We start from the raw sequence: 19908 nt of genomic DNA on the forward strand, positions 1-19908 counted from the left end.
GATGGACTTTCTGGAGAAAGAAAAAGTGCGAGTGTTACCCCATCCCCCCTATTCACCTGACCTGGCCCCCTGTGACTTCTTTCTGTTCCTTAAGACTAAGGAAAAAATTTGAGGGCAGCGGTTTTCATCAGATGAAGAGGCCATTGCAGTGTACGAGAGTGCACTAAGTGACATCCCAAAAGAAGCTTGGATGAACACATTTTCTAAGTGGTTTCAGAGAATGGAAAAATGTATACATGCTAATGGAGAGTATTTTGAAAAGTTGTAAACGTTTTTTTGCAAATAAAATTTTTTTTCACACATTCTGCTAAAAACTTTCAGCATAGCCCTCATATAACCTACTATCAGGAAAACAACCAGAGAATGTGTGTCAGGGTGCACTATACAATGTGTAATATGTCAGTTGGTACCTTCATGGGTAGGTGCTTAAATGAGAATATGGATGTCAAGGAATATACCAAACACTATGCCAGGCATTATCAAGACATTAGATGTATGGGCATGCATTCTGAACAACATACCCATATCAGCTAAAAAGAGTATAGATGTGTGAAAATGAACACCCATCATGTAGCATGATAACAATGTAATGAACGAAGAACTCACAACATTAACCCCATAATGCTAATGAATGTAGTGTAGCAACCTTCATGGTTGCACATCGATGAATGAAAGCAAGCTAATGAGTAGGTCAAAGCAATTTTAACTTGCATCTTACGGGAATGGTGAAAAGTTAGAAGCATACTAAAACGTAAAAACATCTATGCATTCTCATGAAAAATGGCATTATAAACCAAGTAAGAAAAATGTGTAAAAAAATATTCCTGTACATCCTGAAGACCAGTAAAACAGTATCAAGTGTAGTTACACATCTAGTGTAGGAAATTGCTAGCAAGAAGTACAACAGTCACAACCTACAATTATATAATCTTCATAAAGTGGTATCCCATACTGTTGGCATTACGTTGTTAATGTTGTGAGTTCTTTCTTTTCTTTCTTCATTACATTGTTATGATGGTACATGTTCATTTCCTCACATCTATACTCTTGTTAGTTGAGATGGATATGTTGTTCAGATTGCATACCTGTACCTCTAATGTCTTAATAATGCCTGACGTGGTGTTTGGTATATTCCTTGAAATCCATATTCTGATTTAACCACCTAGCCACAAAGGTACCAACTGACATTTTACACATTGTATTGTATATCCTGGCATATGTTGTCTGGTTGTTTTTCTGATCATAGGTTATACTTTTCTTTGTCTTACCCTGCTTAAGAGCCTGTGATGTTCGCCTGCTTTATTCCTTCACTGAGAGTCTTCGGTGTCAATGTACTGCATTGTTATAGTGGCTGAAAAATGGGAAGTGGAAGTTCAACACTGACTACTGTCAATGATGAAGCCAACAGTTGCACAATTGTGTTTCACAGTTCTTTACTTTCACTGTTCAAAACTACCCCAATATTACACAATTATTTGGCAAGTTCACTATTGGTAAATGTTGATAAGCCTTGTTAATAGGTTGCAGGAGAACATGAGCAAATTGCTACAGTAGTTTGCTGCTGAACATCTATGAGCTGTGAAAACCTAACCACACAGTTCACAGTTCTTGCAGAATAATACGGTACGTGTGACACTATTTCTCAAATAAATTGAACAGACATGGTCATTAACTGTTTTAACACACAGCCTATTTGTGTTACACTTATTCCACTGTTAAGTTGATGCATTGTTGTTAATCTAACCAATACATAATTCCTGTGTGAAAATCGGCTGTGGACTGGCTTTTATATATCCTCACAATAATAGCCACTGAAACTATACAGTGTTCGATGTTTAAGTTAAAGAAATTACAATTAAGACATAACTCATTCAGTTAACTGAATACATAAGAAAAACCTCCTTTGTAACAGTTCCTTGTATCACAAATGTCAGGCCAAATTATTTGTTTAAATAATGAAGTTAACAGATATTGTTATACAAATAATACATTTGACAAACCTGTTAATTATTTTGGAATTAATTAAGGACTGGTTTGCTAGTATATTTCTGAATAGAGCCAAATAAATACTTTAAGAATCCTAGTAGTCCTTCCTCCAAATGTTTATAGTTAGTACATAATTTCTATTTGTTTATAAGTCAACATTAGAAGCTAAGTCACAGAACAATTACTGATTTCACCCTGTAATAAAAGTATTAGTTAGAAATGGTCAAAATAAATTAGGAAATGAATTACATACACAAAAATAAGCACATAATTAGACCTGGTGCAATATTCCTTAATACTGAGGGCCAACCTTTTTCTTTTATGGTAAAGCAGATTATACTCATGCACTTAATGGTAATTAGGTAAAAATGAAGATCAAAATTAATTTAAGGAGGCAGATGGCAAAACAAGAGAGGAAGTAAAGAGATCCCAGCTTGCTTCGTCACAAGCTACATGTCATATATAGGTATGTGTCTTTGGTTGTTCTGAATAAAGTGAATGTCTTTCTAATATACTGTGTATGTATTGTAATACTCTTCTTTAGACTTACATCATAGTTTATAGTTTGGTATATCACCTAGCCACACAGCTGCCTACTGGAAGCTTCTCACTTTCTTGTTAATGTTGGTTATGACATTTTGACCTTTTCCATATATTTCAATACTTCCTGCTTAGTGGAAATTTGTTGCAGTGTATTACATTAGATTCACACTTTGGTTCATTAAAAATATTTTTAGTAAATAGTTGGCACCTTATGAATCTGTGATTGTCAGAGTGTATTGACGTAAGTTTATATTCTTGTTTTATTAGTTCTTTTTAATGTATGGAACATGGCAGTACAGATAGTTAACATGGGGTTGACCTCCGTAAGTGGTTTCATGTTCTATTGGTCTGTGATGACATATAAATAAATATTTTATCTTCAGTTTGCACCCATCAGTATATGATTGTGATTGTTTTTGTAGTAACACTGTTCACATTTACGTAGCACTTCACTTAGCATAGACAGGAACCGTGTCCGAGGCATGCCCAACGTTAACTGACTGGGCACGGCCCGTGCTGCCTGAGTTGTTGTTGTTGTTACGCCGGCAGAGGTCACGTCCGAATTCTCGTGTGCCCTCTGGTGGACGGGACTCTACTTGCGGCAACTACCATCCGTGACGCGCCGTGCCAATGTGTACCTCCCGCGATCTTTCTGGTGGCTACTGCACTGCTTCTCCTTCGGGAGGTGAAGCCACTGTGATCCACTGCATCAGAAGGTGGAGCGTCGGGCAGAAGCGATGACCTCCACATCCATTGGAAGGCCAGAGTCGAGGGGATCTGCCAACCCTCGAGCCGGAACCTTCGAATACAGCTGGAAGTGACCCACACGAAGAGGCCCCCGTCGTCCCACCACCGGAGCCCGGGACAGTACGGGCGACAAGCTGTCAAAATCTGGATCCTGTTCCACCCCGGGAGGGGCAAGACCCAGTGGCGGGGACGATGGGGAAGGGACGACCACAGGTGAACCAGCCTCCTGAGAAACCGGGCCTGCGAGGGGGGCCGGCTCTCGCTGGGGCATCTCGAACGATGGCGATGCCGGTGCTGGAGCTACTGGAGGCTGCCAAGGTGGAGAACCATCGCAGTTCGGCAGAGTCACAGCGGGGAGAGGCGGTAACGTCCCCTGAGAAACCAACACAGGTGCCGGCAATGGGGAAGCCGGTGTCCGAGAGGTCGGAGGGTGGGTGCCCAAACGTGGACGTAGCTGATTTTGGTGACGACACACCACCCGGTCCCCCGCCTGCAAGATATAGAGCCGGCGGCCATTTCAGCGCAGGACCACCACCGGTATCCAACATGGATTGCGACCAAACCCAAGGGCCCAGACTGACATACCCAGTGGAAAGCCAGGTACTCCGTTTTGCGAAGACTGGCGAGGACCAGGCCGGAGGAGGTGCAGCAGAGTCCTAGGTTGGCGCCCATGGAGGAGCTCTGCGGGGCTGCGTTCTCCCATTGGTGTGGTCCGGTATGCCGTCAGGAAAAACGTCAATGCTTCCTCCGCAGGAAATTCGTGCACATACTTTTTCATCTGCATCTTAAATGTGCGCACCATGCACTCAGCTTCCTCATTTGATTGTGGATGGAAGGGGGGAGAGCAAACGTGCCGTATACTGAAGCGCCTACAAAAATCCTGGAAGGTCTGCGAAATAAACTGCGGTCCATTGTCCGAGACCAGGGTGATTGGCAGACCTTCCACAGAAAAGATTTTTGCTAGTGCCTGGATTGCAACTTCGGAAGTGGTTGAGGAGCAGCAAACCACATAAGGGAGTCGGGAATAAGCATCAATGACAACGAGCCAAAAGCCATTGAGAAACGGGCCCTCAAAATCGATGTGAACATGTTTTCATGCTTGGGTTGCCGGTGACCATGAAGAGAACGCTGCCCTGGGAGATGCCTGTTGGCTCGCACACTGGGATCAGGCGGCCACCAAGTGCTCAATTTCTCTGTCAATACCGGGCCAGTACACATGTCTGCGAGCCAAGGTTTTAGTATGGGAAACACCCCAGTGCCCCGCATGTAATAATGTGAGGACCTCCCTTCGTAAACTTGCAGGAGCAACCATGCAAGGAGCTGTATCATCGGTAGCCAGAAGGAGAACTCCTTCCAAGACCGAGAGGCAGTCTCGTAGAATAAAATAATTACGAAGAGGGCCTGGAGGGCGGGATGACCACCCCTGCTGAATGAGGCGAACCACCTGCCGGAGAACCGGGTCAGCTGCCGTTTCCCTGGCGACTCAAGAACTAGTGATCGGGAAGCCATCAACCGCTTGGCGGAATGCCGCATCCAAATGAAAACACATAATCTCCTCTCGATTGAACGTAGGATCCGGGCCCACCGGAAGATGGGAAAGAGCGTCGGCGTTGGCATGCTGTCCGGTAGGGCGAAAATGAATGTCATAATGGTACTTAGAGAGGAACAGGGCCCAGCGCTATAGTCTGTGGGCCGCCCTATCTGGAATCTGAGAGGCGGGGCCAAATAACGATATTAACCGCTTATGGTCAGTGATTAACTGAAACTTCGTGCCATACAAGAAAGGGTGAAACTTGGTAACAGCTTAGACAATGGCCAAAGCCTCTTTTTCCACCTGGGAGTAATGGGCCTGCGCGGGACTAAGAGTTTTAGATGCAAACGTCAGTGGTTGCTCAGAACCATCTGCGTTGCGATGGGCCAGGACTGCCCCCACCCCATACTGCGAAGCATCTGTAGCCAGGACCAATGGCTTATGGGGGTCAAAAGTAGCCAAACAAGGTGCTGATGTGAGGAGGCCCTTCTACGAGGTGAACGCTCGCTCGCATGCAGGCTACCAATCAAAAGGAACACCCTTGCGCAGAAGGCAGTACAGGGGGCGGGATATGGTGGAAGCCCTGGGAATGAACTGGTGGTAATAGGCTACCTTGCCTAAAAAAGCTTGTAACTCTTTCAGCGAAGCAGGCCGAGGAAGGTCGACGATGCCTTGGACCAAACTTCCTAGTGGCTGGATGCTGTGCCGAGAGATGGTGTAGCCCACATACTCAATGGACTGTTGGAACAAGTTTGACTTATGCAGGTTGCAACGCAAGCCCACAGACCTGAATTTGCAAAAGAGGGTGCGAAGGTTGTGCGAGTGTTCCTTCGTGCTGTGGCCTGTGACAATTATGTCATCCAGGTAATTAATACAAGGGATTGACGGCGTGACGTGCTCAAGATAACGCTGGAATATCGCCAGGAGCACTGGATATTCCGAAGGCCAACCGCTGGTATTGGTAAACGCCAAACGGGGTGTTGACGACTGCCAGCCGTTTGGAGTCCTCATCAAGTGGTATCTGATGATAAGCCTCCGAAAGATCGATTTTCGAAAAATATTGGCCTCCCGCCACGGCGGAGAACAATTCATCAGCATGAGGCAAAGGATAGGTGTCCACCACCAATTGGGAACTAATGGTGGCCTTGAAATCGCCACAAAGACGTAATTTTCCCGAGGGCTTCCTTACAATAACGAGGGGCGAAGCCCACTAACTAGAAGAAATGGGAAGAACGACCCCTATGGCTGTCAGCCGGTCTAGCTCTTCATTTACCTGAGGGCGGAGAGCCAAGGGGATCTGCCTCACGCGTAGAAAACGCGGGCGCGCCGACGCCTTCAACGTTAAGTGAGCTTCAAAATCTGAAACACGCCCCAGGCCCTCCTCAAAGATATCTGGAAAGTCTGAGATCAAAGATTCCAATGATTAATAGGAACATCTTCGGAGACAAACTGTATGGTGTCAGCAATAGAAAAATCAAAAGCTTGAAAGGCATCCAGGCCAAAAAGGTTAGCGGACCTTGCATCACTGTCAACAATAAAAGTAATAGGCCGAGTGACTGATTTGTAAGTCACGTCGGTAGTGAATTGACCCAGTAGGGGAATGAACTGTTTACCATAACCGCGTAGATGCCGGTAAACTGGCGCCAACGGGGCGATCCAAAGTCGGAATACGTTTGTGCATTCAACAACGAAACTGCCGCGCCCGTATCTACTTGCAGTTGTAACTGGCGTGACCGAACCGACACCTCCATAAAGAGTTTGCGTGCCGATGCGTCGGGAGCCTGGCCTGATGAAACTTCCTGAATGTCAATGTCCATGTCCTCTGTACCTGCTTCCTTCAGATCTTTTGAGGCTGAGCGGCAAACTTTAACAATGTGACCTTTTTTATTACATTTGCAACCAACGGCTCAATACTGGGGGCACTCTGACGAATCATGATGTATATAGCACGACGCACAGGACGGAAACAGGGGCCGGTGGCCGGAATTCTGTGTATGCGCCGTGCGGGAGCGGCCATAACAGCCGGATTGTACCGCTCGCACGTTGTCCACCCCGGACACAGTGGACGCGGACACGCCGCCCTGAACCGCCGTGACGTCGCACCACGCTTCCAGCTGTTGACCTGCGGCGTGAGAGACTTCATACGATTGAGCAATGGACAGGACTTCCTCAAGTGAAGGGTCTTCTAACTGCAGGGCCCGTTGCCGGACCTCCCTATCAGGGGCCGAACGAACAATGATGTCGCGTACCATAACGTGGGCATACGACTCTCGCAACTGCTCCGTGACAAAATGACACTTGCGACTAAGACCGTGCAGGGTAGCGGTCCACGCCCAGTAAGACTGATGGAGCTGTTTCTTGCATTGATGGAACTCGACCCTAGCCGCCACAACATGCGTGCGGCGGCAATAATATGAAGACAGCAATGAACACAATGCGTCAAAAGACAAGGACGAGGGTTCCTGCAACGGTGCTATCTGCCGCAAAACTTGATACAGCGAGGGAGATATCCAAGACAAGAAAAGAGCACGACATACCTGCGCATCGGCAACATGAAATGCCTGGAAATGCTGCTGAAGGCGATGTTCATATACGTCCCAATCCTCCGCCGTCTCGTCATACGGGGGAAAGGGAGGAGGGAATGACGCTGGAGCAGACTCCATGGAGAGCAACGCCAGAAGCACTTGTTTCATGGTGGCCATGAGCTCCATCTGCTGCTCAACCAAAACCCGCACTAAATCCCCCATGCCGTGGAGAAGCTGCGAAACCGGAACAACGACGCAACATGCGAAAGAATGACCCTACTCATCGCCAATTGTGTAGTAACACTGTTCACGTTTACATAGCACTTCACTTAGCATAGACCGGGACTGTGTCCTAGGCATGCCCGATGTTAACTGACTGGGCATGGCCCGTGCTGCCTGAGTTGTTGTTATGCCGGCAGAGGTCGCGTCTGAATTCTCGCGTGCCCTCTGGTGGACGGGACTCTACTTGCGGCAACTACCGTCCGTGACGCGCCGTGCCGATGTGCGCCTCCCACGATCTTTCTGGTGGCTACTGCAGTTTTGTTCAGATGTTTCACAAGCATTGACATTAGAGTCATACTGTGATTATCTATGCACAACATGCAGCATTGACTTCCATTTAATAGTTTCTTTTTTACAATCATAGGACATATATTTTGTTCCCTAGTTTGTGTTAATACAGTGTGCAACTGTTCTTTCATTTTATTTCTTAATTTATCTTCAACTTTGATGTAATTCCCTTACAGTTTGGTATTGTTACATGTTACTACATATTACCACTGTGTATAGTACTTACACCACCCCTTTTGTTATGTATTTCACACTATTATCATTGTTGGCTTTGGACAGGGACCGGAAGATGTGAAAATGTAGTGCTGAGACTGGTTGCTCAAATAAAATAACAACTGTGAATATAGATGGCTGAAGATATTTTGGATTGACATTTTATATTGAACAGCCGGCCCCCACAACCATGTGTATAAAGATGGAGTTACAGAGATTTAAATTACTCTTAATATCTTTGAGCTATACTGTTGTGGTCTTCAGTCCGAAGACTGGTTTGATTCAGCTCTCCACGCTAGTCTATCCTGTGCAAGTCTTTTCAACTCTGCATAACTACCAAAATCTACATCCATGAACTTTCTTATTGTATTCAAACCTTTCTCTTCATCTTCAATTTTTACCTCCCACACTTCCTTTCCATTACCTTGATGTCTGAAGCATGTCCTATCAACTTATCCCTCCTTTAATCATGAAATGCCATAAATTTCTTTTTTCTTTAATTCAGTACATTACCTCCTCATTTCTTGTCTGATCTACCTGTCTTAACCTTAGCATTCTTCTATAGCATGATATTTCAAAAGCTTCTTCTGTTTTTGTCTGAACTGCTTATCACCCAAGTTCCACTTCCATATAAGGCATTTTCGACATCCTGGAGGAGGTCCTCATTCAGGATTTAGCTCCTCGTTCAGGATTTAGTGGAATGAAAATTACTTCAAAATTACATCCTTCAGAACAGACTTTCCAGCACTTAAATTTCTAGATTAGATTAATTATTCATTCCATAGACCCACAAAAGAGGGGATCCTCCTGGGTGTGGAATGTCTCAGATAAACACATTACAAAAATGTAATTAGAAAAACTTGAGTTTCATTAATTTTAATGATCATCAGTCAATAAACAGTAACATTATCTACATGAATTAAAAGTAAACTTCTCTAATATTTACAGGTTTAATACTTACATCTGCTTTCATTAAATCCGTATTTCACACAGTAGCTAGTTACTTTGCTATTACAACCAAGTATTGTCAAAAATTGAAGTAAATTATTCATTTCAATGATCCTCAGTTAAGAACAGTCAAATTATGTACAAGATTTAAAATTAAACTTCCACCATTTACAGACTTAAGAGTAAAACAAAGTATTGTCAAAAATTAAAGTATAATAAATTTTCATTAAAATGGTCTACTGCACTTGTTGAGAAATTCATGGATGGAATAGAAGGAGTTGGCAACCAGAAATTCTTTTAAATTATGTTTAAATTGTGCCTTGTCTGAAACTAAACTCAATATTTTAATTTACTTAAAAGAATGCTGTGATTCACACAGTCAAAAGCCACTGACAGGTCACAGAATATGCCAGTTGCCTCTAATTTGTTGTCTAATGAATTAAAGACATTTTCACTATAAGTGAAAATAACCTTCTCAATATCAGAACCGGTAAGAAACCAAAACTGTGACTTTGACACTGTTATTTCCACTAAGGTGCTTAAGTAGACGCTTGAACATAACCTTTTCGAAGATTTTTGAAAAAGCAGGCAAATGTGAGATAGGTCTGCAATTTGACGGCATTTCTTTGTCGCCTTTCTTGTGGAGAGGTATAACTTCAGCATATTTAAGCCAGTCCGGGAATGTTCCTGTGATAAGTGATTGATTACACAAATAACTTAAGATATGACTAAGCTCAAATGAACACTCCTTTATTAACTTTGTTGATACGTTAATATAACCACTAGAATGCTTTGATTGCAAGGACTTTATGATGGATTCTATTTCTTTGGGTGAAGTAAGTGTCAATTCCATTTTACTGAGATTACTTGTGTGCACTGGTCTCAGATATTCCACTGCATTATTTGCTTAACCTGACAACCCCATGCTATCAGTAACACAGACAAAATACTTGTTTAAATGGCTTGCAACACCGAATGCGTTTGTTATCAGGGTTTCATTTATTTTTAGAGCTACTTGTTCCCCCTCATTTCTGGTCCTACCTGTCTCTGACTTAACTATATCCCACATTGTTTTTATTTTATTTCTAGGTGTATTTATCTTCTTCTCATAATGCAGGTGTTTAGATTTCTGGATAACCTTCTTCAATATTTTGCAGTAAGTTTTTGTAATGAGCTATAATGCTAGTATCAAAGGCGTCCCTACATGTCAGATAGAGTTTCCTTTTTGTCTCGCATGATATCTGTATCCCTTGTGTGATCCATGGTTTCTTATTAGGCTTCTGCTTAATTTGAGTTACCTTCAGGGGAAAAAAATTTCAAATAAGGTGCTAACTTTATTAATGAATGTTTTGTATTTTCCATTTGTGTCTTGGATGCTTTAAACATCCATCCAATTAATTTCTTTGAGCAATCTCCTAAATTTCTCAGTTTTTGATTGTTTTATTGGCCTTCTGTACTCAGTTCTGATGGATGTTTTACCCTGACTATTTTCAAAATTTAATGTTACATGTTGCATGTCATGGTCAGATAGCCCATTTACTACTGGTTTTGTAATGTGGCTTAGTTGCCTAGAATTGTCTATAAAGATATTGTCAATGGTAGTCTTAGAACATTTGTATACCCTAGTTAGGAAATTTACAGTTGAAATTAAATTGAATGCCAATGTAACTGATTTCAGAAACTGTTCACTGGCAGTGTTTTTCAGTACATCTATATTAAAATCACCAGCAACAACTAGTTCTTTGTTTTTTAATTTTAGATGAGATAATAAATCTTCAAGACTGTTTATAAACAGGTTGAAATTTCCTGAAGGTGCTCTGTATATGGCTACTATTATAAAGGACCTATTATGAAATTCTATCTCTGTTGCACATGCTTCTAAGTGCTGCTCAAAGCAAAATTTATTAATGTCAATATTTTTAAGTGTGGCAACGCCTCCTTTCCATGTAGGGTCAGCATTTTGTTGTGTGTTCCTACATTTTTACACAAATTAAACTTATCTTCTCTGTTGTGAAATCAGCTTCTACAAGTTTTTTTTCCATTCTTCTGTAAATAATTTGTGTCATTATTTTGCACCTGTGACATAGTAAACTGGTTGTTCAGTAGTATTCACATCTGTTAGGACCTGCCTTTTTTGGAATTGGAATTATTACATTTTTTTGAAGTCTGAAGGTATGTCATCTGTCTCATACATCTTGCACAATGGGTGGAGTAGTTTTGTCATGGCTGGCTCTCCCAAGTATCTCAGTAATTATGCGGGAATGTTGTCTACTTAAGGGCTCTTGCTCCCACTTAGATCTTTCAGTGCTCTGTCATAGTCTTCTCACAGTATCATGTCTCCCATCTCATCTTCACCTACTTTCTCTTCTCTTTCTATAATATTGTCCTCAAGAATATTTCCCTCTACAGAGTCTCTAATATATTCCTTATATGTTCTGCCACCTGAGCTCAGTATTCATACTACTACTTCACATTTCTTCAAAGTTTTGTTTAATTTTCGTATAGGCAGCCTCTATCTATTCCCTAGTTATGTATGCATCTATAGCCTTGCATTTATTGAGCACTACTATCTGATAGAAAAATCAGTGTTTAAGTCACTACATTCAATGAATTTTCAGTTAACTCTGCATAATTCTGCTAATGCTTTTTGTAACTGATTCAAGAAACTGAAGACGTTTCCTCCTGGTAACGAGTTAATTGTCAGTGCTACAAGCCTGTGTGTTTCCAGATTTTCTGTCATATCGCAGATATTGAGGGAGCTTTTTAACACATTATTCATAAAATTGTAAGGCCTGGGACTTTACTGCTATTTTTGTACATATAGCCACTTCTCATTCTTCAGTGGTCCGACGTTAGCTACTAGCCACCATTATGTGTGTATTCAGTATTTGCAAGACCTGATAAGCAGAAAACATCTGTTAATATTCCACTTGCTCTTCACTTTCTTTCACTGATGATTAAAAATCTTCAGTTTTTTACATAGAGGTTCTTTTGTTTTGATGGCAGATGTTAATTCTTTTACATCAATAATATCACCCTTTCAGCTCTATAATTTTGTGCAAGAGCCAGTCTTTTTGCTTTTATAGTAGTTACTTATACTGTAACTATATTTGCTGTGTATCTCTGTCTTTCAGAAGAATTAACAACTATCAAAAGCCCTAGTGAAAACAGTGGAAGTCACTGTCATAATATGACGACTCCTTTGGTCAGATTGGATTCTTCTGGCAGTTTTCCATTCAACATAGCCCTCTGATAGAGAAGCTATGCAATAATCACACCTTTGTGCGAATGTTTCTAAGGGCTGAGCTGTGCATTAAGTCCTTCCCCATAATCACTCATCCAGGGTTTGTCGCATCACTCTAATATTAACAACACAACCTCAACTTAATCTTATGAAGCGTTCCCAGAAATGTCCCTGTCATTGTCCTTGAGTCTGTGCTTCAAGCTTTTTTTGCACTTATGATTGCATGAACATCTATTCCAGTATGTTTCCCTGAAGAGTCTGAAGCACAGGTGACATGTCCAAAATACTTTTTATCTGGTAATCATCACCCAAGAAGTTCTGTATCTGCTCTGACATTCATATTCAATAATTGCTAATAGACAATAAGGCCTTCATGCTAGTTGTTGTTCTGGAAACTAGAATGAGTAACAAATTGCATGTAGATCTTTTAGAATTTTATTTTACACTTCAACTGTAATTATTTAAGATCTGTAAATATGGCTTAGTTTTAGTATAATATACCTCTTTCTCTCCATAAATTATATGAGATTTAGTGCAAGAGCCTTACATAGTCATTTTCCAACCAAGTCAAGCCAGAAGGTGAGATAGGAGAGAGGGGAACCCTACAATAAGAGCGAGCCATGTGATGCGAGGGTAAGTTTTCTCTCATGCTCACAATAGCATAAGCGTTCTCACTTTTAAATCTGTTTATTGGCAGTACAGGCATTTTGCCTCCTGAAAGTAAGAACTGGCCAGCTATTCTGTCTTTTTGAAGTTTTGCAGTTTTCTCAAGTGAATTTTCATTTTGATATGACTTTTGGATTCCTTGGACACCATCACATAAATTATATAGTTGTGTGGCCAGTCTTAAAAGTGTTCACATTATATTCTGATTATGTGGCAAAATTTATATACTATGAATAAATATTGAAATTTCTCGTAGATCTGATACATTGTTGCATCTGACGCGAACTGTTCCTTGCAGTATCTGGACCCTCCATACATACCTTCTACCTCTTAGAATAATAAATATTTTGGCATCTGTATCTCCTAAGATGGAATTACTGATAAAACACCATAGCACAGGCAATAGTTATAATTATTGATAATTCTATTGTTTTAGTTCTTATTGCTTTTGTGTCACTGCTGTCTGTTAAGTACAAACTTATTACCATCCACACTGATAGTTAGCACGTATTGATCTTAATAAAATGTGTGAACTAACTTTATACTTACTCTTGTTGTTTCAGGTGGTCAGATGCTAATAAAATTATTTGACAGACTGGTGCAGTTCTGCCCAGAATTTAGATTTTTTATTACAACAAAACTGGGAAATCCTCATTTTGCTCCAGAAATTTCAACAAAAACTACACCTGTAAATTTTGCAGTCAAGGAAGTTGGTAAGTTATATGTTAAGAAATTCAAGCAAAATCATGACACTGTGAATTGAATTAAACAAATCATTTGTCACATACTTTCATTTATTTCTTTACATAATCACTTAGAACAATACAGAAACTGCCAAATTTAGTACTAGTTTATGTAACCACTACTTGGTAAACATACTGTTTCTGTAGCTTGTTAATTTGCATTGTCTGCAAAGAGGCAAGGTGTTTTTCATCTCTGGAAAGACAGAAAGTCTCACAGTGCCCAGGACTGAATAGTAAAGAGACTGAAATGGCTTTCAGTGGATTTTTTTTTTTTTTTTTTTTTTTTTTTTTTTTGTTGAACAAGATCTGTATCTGATTCACTGAATGTGAACATATAGTGTCATGCAGCATAGTAGTGGCATGTTGGAGTTTGTATCTGTCAAGGTTCAATGTGGTTAGATTTCAAATAGAAGCAGAGAAGCCATCACTATTTATTGTTGTGTTGCACAGCATGGCATGAACGTGGAGGATTCCATGACAATTTTAGAAAACAGAGACAATTAGCCTAAATTTTTGGTGTGAAATACCTTGTTTGAAATGCTCTTGTTCTTGTGTTGAATTATTCTTAATTCTTTGCTGCTTGGATATTATTGTATGAAATGCATTAATTTTTCATGGTAATTTGGTGCATGATGTTGTGTTATTATGTATGCAATGATGCATCAAGAATACAAATGTAACACCCACTCTTGTGAAAGATAAACATTTGGTACCATTTCTTCTACTTAATTACCATACCAGTGTTGTCCCAATCTCCTAAGTGTGATTGACATCCACATACCCATTCTAAAAGCATTTAGCACCACTTCCGGCTGTAGCTCTCTTCCTTCAACAAAAAATTATTATTATTATTATTTATTTATTTTATTTTTTATTTTTTTTACTGTAAGTCGATGTTGGATATCACTGAGTGTAACTTCAACTGCCTGTAGAAACTGTACCGCAGTTCAAACTTTGCAATATATGACTGGCACATGCAGTTACTGCTTTCCTGCAATATTTATTAGCTGGGTTTTATCAGAGTATGCTAAATGTATAGAAGACAACATTCATTGCTTACATGCCTCATTGACTGTTAGCCACAGACAATGGCACTGTTATGAAATGCACAACATCTCATCAGTCACAACTTTCATAACAGTATGCCATTATTTTTTCCCCTGAAACAAGGCTTAATGCTGAGAACCAGTCATAATGATGATACTGTTATGAAGTTGAATGTTATACAATGTTGAATGGACATTTCTGATACAGAATACTCTCCTCAGTTATAGTAAATGCATAATTGTCAGTGAGTTGCATCTTTTGTGAAAGAGCTCATATTTGTTCCTTGCTTTTGACACTTTCTCTTCTTATCTGGTGTTTCAAGTCATGAAGTTTTTCTTTCATTATTTACCTCTGTATTTTTCTTTGAAAATACTGCAAACACTCATTCACTTATCTTCATTGAAGCCATTGTTTGTACATCTACTTTACAAAGTGGTGCAGGAGGCAACTGCCATTGTACCTCCTTGTTTTAAGATTCCTGCATTATCATGATTGTCCTTTAAGTGTAAATCTTTGACTAGATTTGTTGCATCCTATGTTTGGTTCCTGAATCCTCACTCACATTCTATCTATTGCCAAAAATCTATTACTTAAATAATCATTTTTCTGTTTAAAGTGAATCCATTACTTGGGAGTGGTGTACCTTATAGTAAAATTTCCTGAAGAGTTAGAACTATGTGACATGCCAGTAGTCAATCTGCCCTTTGCCTTTCATTACTTGCTTCTCCACCTGCCTCACAGCTTCATGTTGCTCATATTCTCTCTTTCATTCATAATTAGACAAAGGCTTCCAACATATCTTACTGGGATAGCACTGCTGAGAGAAAAGATATGCAGACTTCTGCTAAAGAAATAGATGATATTAGTTCTTGGGCACCATTATCATTTTACCTACAGAGTGTGCCTTGCATGTGCATGGGCTATCTGGAAAGTAACCTCCAGTTTCATGCAGAATGGGGCTTAGTGCGAAGACAGAAGCAGTAACTTCACTAACTATATAGTGGGGAAATTAATTTAAAGCATAGTATTTATATATTTAGTGTATGGCTTGTATCACATCACACAAAAAAGCATTTTTGTCTTTAACAATATGTATACACATATTTGACACACAAAAAATCATAATTATGAGTTAATTGAATATACAGTATTTACAAAGCACAGGAGGTCATAAACATATATGCAATTGCTGAATGCTTTTCAGTTGATGTCTTTGTTGCTATCAGGATCTCCTCCAGAACTCCACAAAATAAATGTTTTTACACACACACACACACACACACACACACACACACACATATGATGTGCTGAACACTTGGACATTTTGCAATGCGATCACAGTTGAGTAATGTTATTGATCTCCATTTTTACAGTGAGTTGCCACTCCTTCCACTATTTGTCCTTTTCCTGTGAGTGCAGACCAGATCTTGTGGTGCTCTTCTAAAGCTGGTGGCCTGAATGAGAAGTGGAGTGTCTTAAACTCTTCTGGGGTAGCATTGTTCTCCCATATATCTGCCCATTAGTTGGATGATGGAAGTGAAGTCTGTTTTTATTGAGTGTGGGAATATCCTCATGTATAGGGATATAAGAATTACCATCAATTTTTGGAATTTACCCATTTGGGAGCAGGTTATCACCACAAAAACGAGGGAGCTACGTATGAGGTTCATTCAAATGAAACCTGCTCAATGTGTCTACCTGTGCCTTAACATGAAAGATGGCACCACATAACTCCGGTTATGGTGATGCCATCTGTTGCTAGAGAGACTGACGCATGTGCACCATTTGATGTTGCATAGCGCCAGTGCGGTTTCACGCTGAAGAGGTTGTGGTCACACAAGTTATCATCCACTACCAAACATGCAGGTGAGTAAGCAGGAACAATGAGAAGTGATTCGATTTTTGGTGGCGGAGGGAGTTGGAGGCCGTGAAATGTATAGATGGATGAAGGCTGTGTATGTTGAGTATAGTCTGAGTCGTTTAAGTGTTGTAGAATGACACAAATGATTCCTTGAGGGATGTGAATCATTGGAAGACAATGCTCATCCTGGACAGGCTCATCATGTCATCAGACCGGAAATGGTTGCGGAAGTGAATGCTTTATTCTTGGACAACTGCAGGGCCACCACCCACTCCATAACGCATCAACACTTGAATTTTCGAAAAATTTGTGTGGGGTGGTTTCCCTACCAACTGACCACTGTACAGTGCAATACTCGAATGGTGATGTCTTTGAATCATCTGCCACTTTATCAGGAGCAGAAATATGGCTTTCTGTCGCGTATTGTCACAGGTGACAAAACTGGGTGCCACCATTTTCAAGTGGAAAGAAAGCATCAGAACAAACAGAGGAAACATGTGACTTCACCACCTCCAAAGAAATCAAAGGCCGTGTGCACCATTTCTGTTAAGGTCATGACATCCTTCTTTTTGACCACAAGAGACCACTGCTTGTCGAGTTCCTGGAACGGGGAACCACCATGAACACCTAGCATTATCAAGATATGTTCAGAACCTTAGATGAGCCATCAAGTCGAAACGCCGAGGCATGTTGTCCAATGGCATTATCCTCCTGCATGCCTACACACAGCCAATGCAGTGAAGACGACATTGCAGCAGTGTCAGTGGGAAATGCTGGAACATCCACCGTACGGCCCCGACCTTTCACTGTGTGACTTACGTATGTTTGGACTGCTAACACAAGGTATTTGCGGACATTGATTCGCAATGGATAATGAAGTTTGTGACTGGATCCAGACCTGGATCTGACAGCAGCCTGCTAGCTTCTTCAAGGATGGAACTGACTGGCTAGTGTTGCAATGGGATAAATGTGCTAACAGTTTTGGCAACTATTTTTGAGTATGTGTACTGTGTTTAACTACATTTTTGAGTTAATAAAATTAGTTGGGCTTGGATGGGAATATTTTAATAAATCAAATGCAGAAATAATCCTTAGAATGTGATCTATAATTACCATTATTCACTTTTCCACATAATCACCAGCCAATTGGATACAGTTCTGCCAACGATGAATAAGTTTTCTGAAATCGTCGTGGAAGAAGTCAACACTCTGTTTCCGCAACCACAGTCTCACAGTTTTCTCAACATCTTCATCAGAAGCATAATGATGTCCCCGCAGATCATCTTTCATTATCGTGAACAGATGGAAGTCAGACGGTGCTAAATCTGGACTGTATGGAGGATGCCATATGGACGTTATATTCAGTCTCTGAAGTTCTCCCGTGCTAGCATGTGAAGTGTGCGGTTTGGCCATCTTCCGATAGCCAAGCAAAGCAATAATGTGACACACACATTCTTGTGAAATGCCAATTGTGCTTGCAGTTTCTCTCTGAAGTGATACGATGATCGTCCTGAATCAATCTGTCAACATTTTGCTTGTGAAACTCGGTCGTTGCTGTCACAGGATGTCCAACTCTTTGTTTGTCATGCAGGTCAGATATTCCTGCCTCAACTTCTTTGAACTTACTCACCCAATGACACACAGAACTCCCATCAACACAATTACCACAAACTGCTTTCATTCTCTGATGAATCGCCTTTGGGGTGACACCTTCTGCTGTCAAGAATTCAATGACTGCATGTTGCTTAAATCGCATTGACTGGCTGTCTGCGCAGGGCTCCATACTTTACACTGTAACAACACAACCTTTCAATATTAAGGCTTCCCGCCAACTGGAGCTGTAGAGAAGAGACTACGGAACAAGCCAGTACCTGCCGCATACCAATGCTGCCAACTGTTGAAGAGTTACGAAGGTGGACGCATTACTTTTCAGTCAACCCTCGTACATAGTCTGTTTGAGCTGGGTGTCAGTGAATCTGATCAGTGGGCCGTTGATTCAGAGTGCAGTGCAGTATTCTGACCAAGGGTGCACCAGTCCAAGAGCAGAAGTTCTCAGAGCTGGGACAACATGAAAGTGCTATTACTTCTCATTCATTTACAGTGTTGTTGTTGTTGTCTTCAGTCCAAAGACTAGTTTGATGCAGGTCTCCATGCTACTCTATCCTGTACCAGCCTCCTCATCTCTGAATAGCTACTGCAGCCTACATCCATTTGAATGTATTTACTGTATTCACCTCTTGGTCTCCTTCTACCCTTTTTGCCTCAAACACTTTGCTCCACTGCAAAACCGATGATTCATTCATGCCCCAGGGTGTTTCCTATCAACTGATTCCTTATTTTTATCAACTAGTGCCATAAATTTCGTTTTTACTCAGTTTCATTCAGAACCTGCTCTTTAGTTACGTTTTCCCATCTAATTGTCAGCATTCTTCTATAGCTGCACATTTCAGAAACTTCTGTTCAATTCTTGTCTGATATCATAACTATCTACATTTTACTTTTGTACAGGACTACACTCTAGACATATACCTAACACTTAAATATTTGTTTGATGTTAATGTATTCCTCTTTTTTTTTTTTTTTTTTTTTTTTTTTTTTTTTTTTTTTTTTTTTTTTGTGCTAGAGCCTGTCTGCATTTTACATCCTCTCTTTTGACCATCTTCTGTTATTTTGCTACTCAAATAGCAATACTCATTCACTACTTTAAATGTCTCATTTCCTTCAGCATTGCCTGATTCAGTTTGACTACATTTCATTACCCTCGTTTTACTTTTGTTTATGATCATTTTATAACCTCTTTTCAACACATTATCCATTCCATTCAACTGCTCTTCCAAATCCTTTGCCGTCTCTGACAGAATCTCAAGGTCATCAGGAACCCTCAAAGTTTATTTTTTTTTCCCCCTGAACTTCAATCCACTCTCCAAATTTGTCCTTGGTTTTTTTTACTGCTTGTTCAATGTACAGATTGAATAGCATAGGGACTAGACTACAATCCTGTCTCACTGCGCTCTCAGCCACTGCCTCTCTTTCGTGTCATTTGACTCCTACAACTGCAGTTTGGTTTTTGTACAAGTTGTAAATAACATTTTGCTCCCTAAATCTACAAAAGCTATAAAAGTAGGTTTCGATTTCTTCAACTTATCTCCTAAGATTAGTCATAGAGTCACTATTGTCTTGCATATTTCTACACATCTCTGGAACCCAGTTTTCCCATTCTTTTGTACATAATTCACGTCAGTATTTTGCAAGCATGATATATTACATTGATTGTTTGGTAACAT

General features: G+C 40.6%; 1 protein-coding gene across 1 annotated transcript in view; it reads left to right on the top strand.

Annotated features, from left to right (window-relative positions):
• The window catches only part of LOC124619703 (dynein axonemal heavy chain 2), a 1014172-nt gene that overhangs the window by 862974 nt on the left and 131290 nt on the right, over nt 1–19908 (top strand). The window contains 1 exon segment of the mRNA XM_047146260.1: nt 13545–13686. Coding sequence (XP_047002216.1) covers nt 13545–13686 — 142 coding nt within the window.

This window comes from Schistocerca americana, chromosome 6 (assembly GCF_021461395.2).
Source record: "Schistocerca americana isolate TAMUIC-IGC-003095 chromosome 6, iqSchAmer2.1, whole genome shotgun sequence".
Classification (NCBI taxonomy): Eukaryota; Metazoa; Arthropoda; class Insecta; order Orthoptera; family Acrididae; genus Schistocerca; species Schistocerca americana.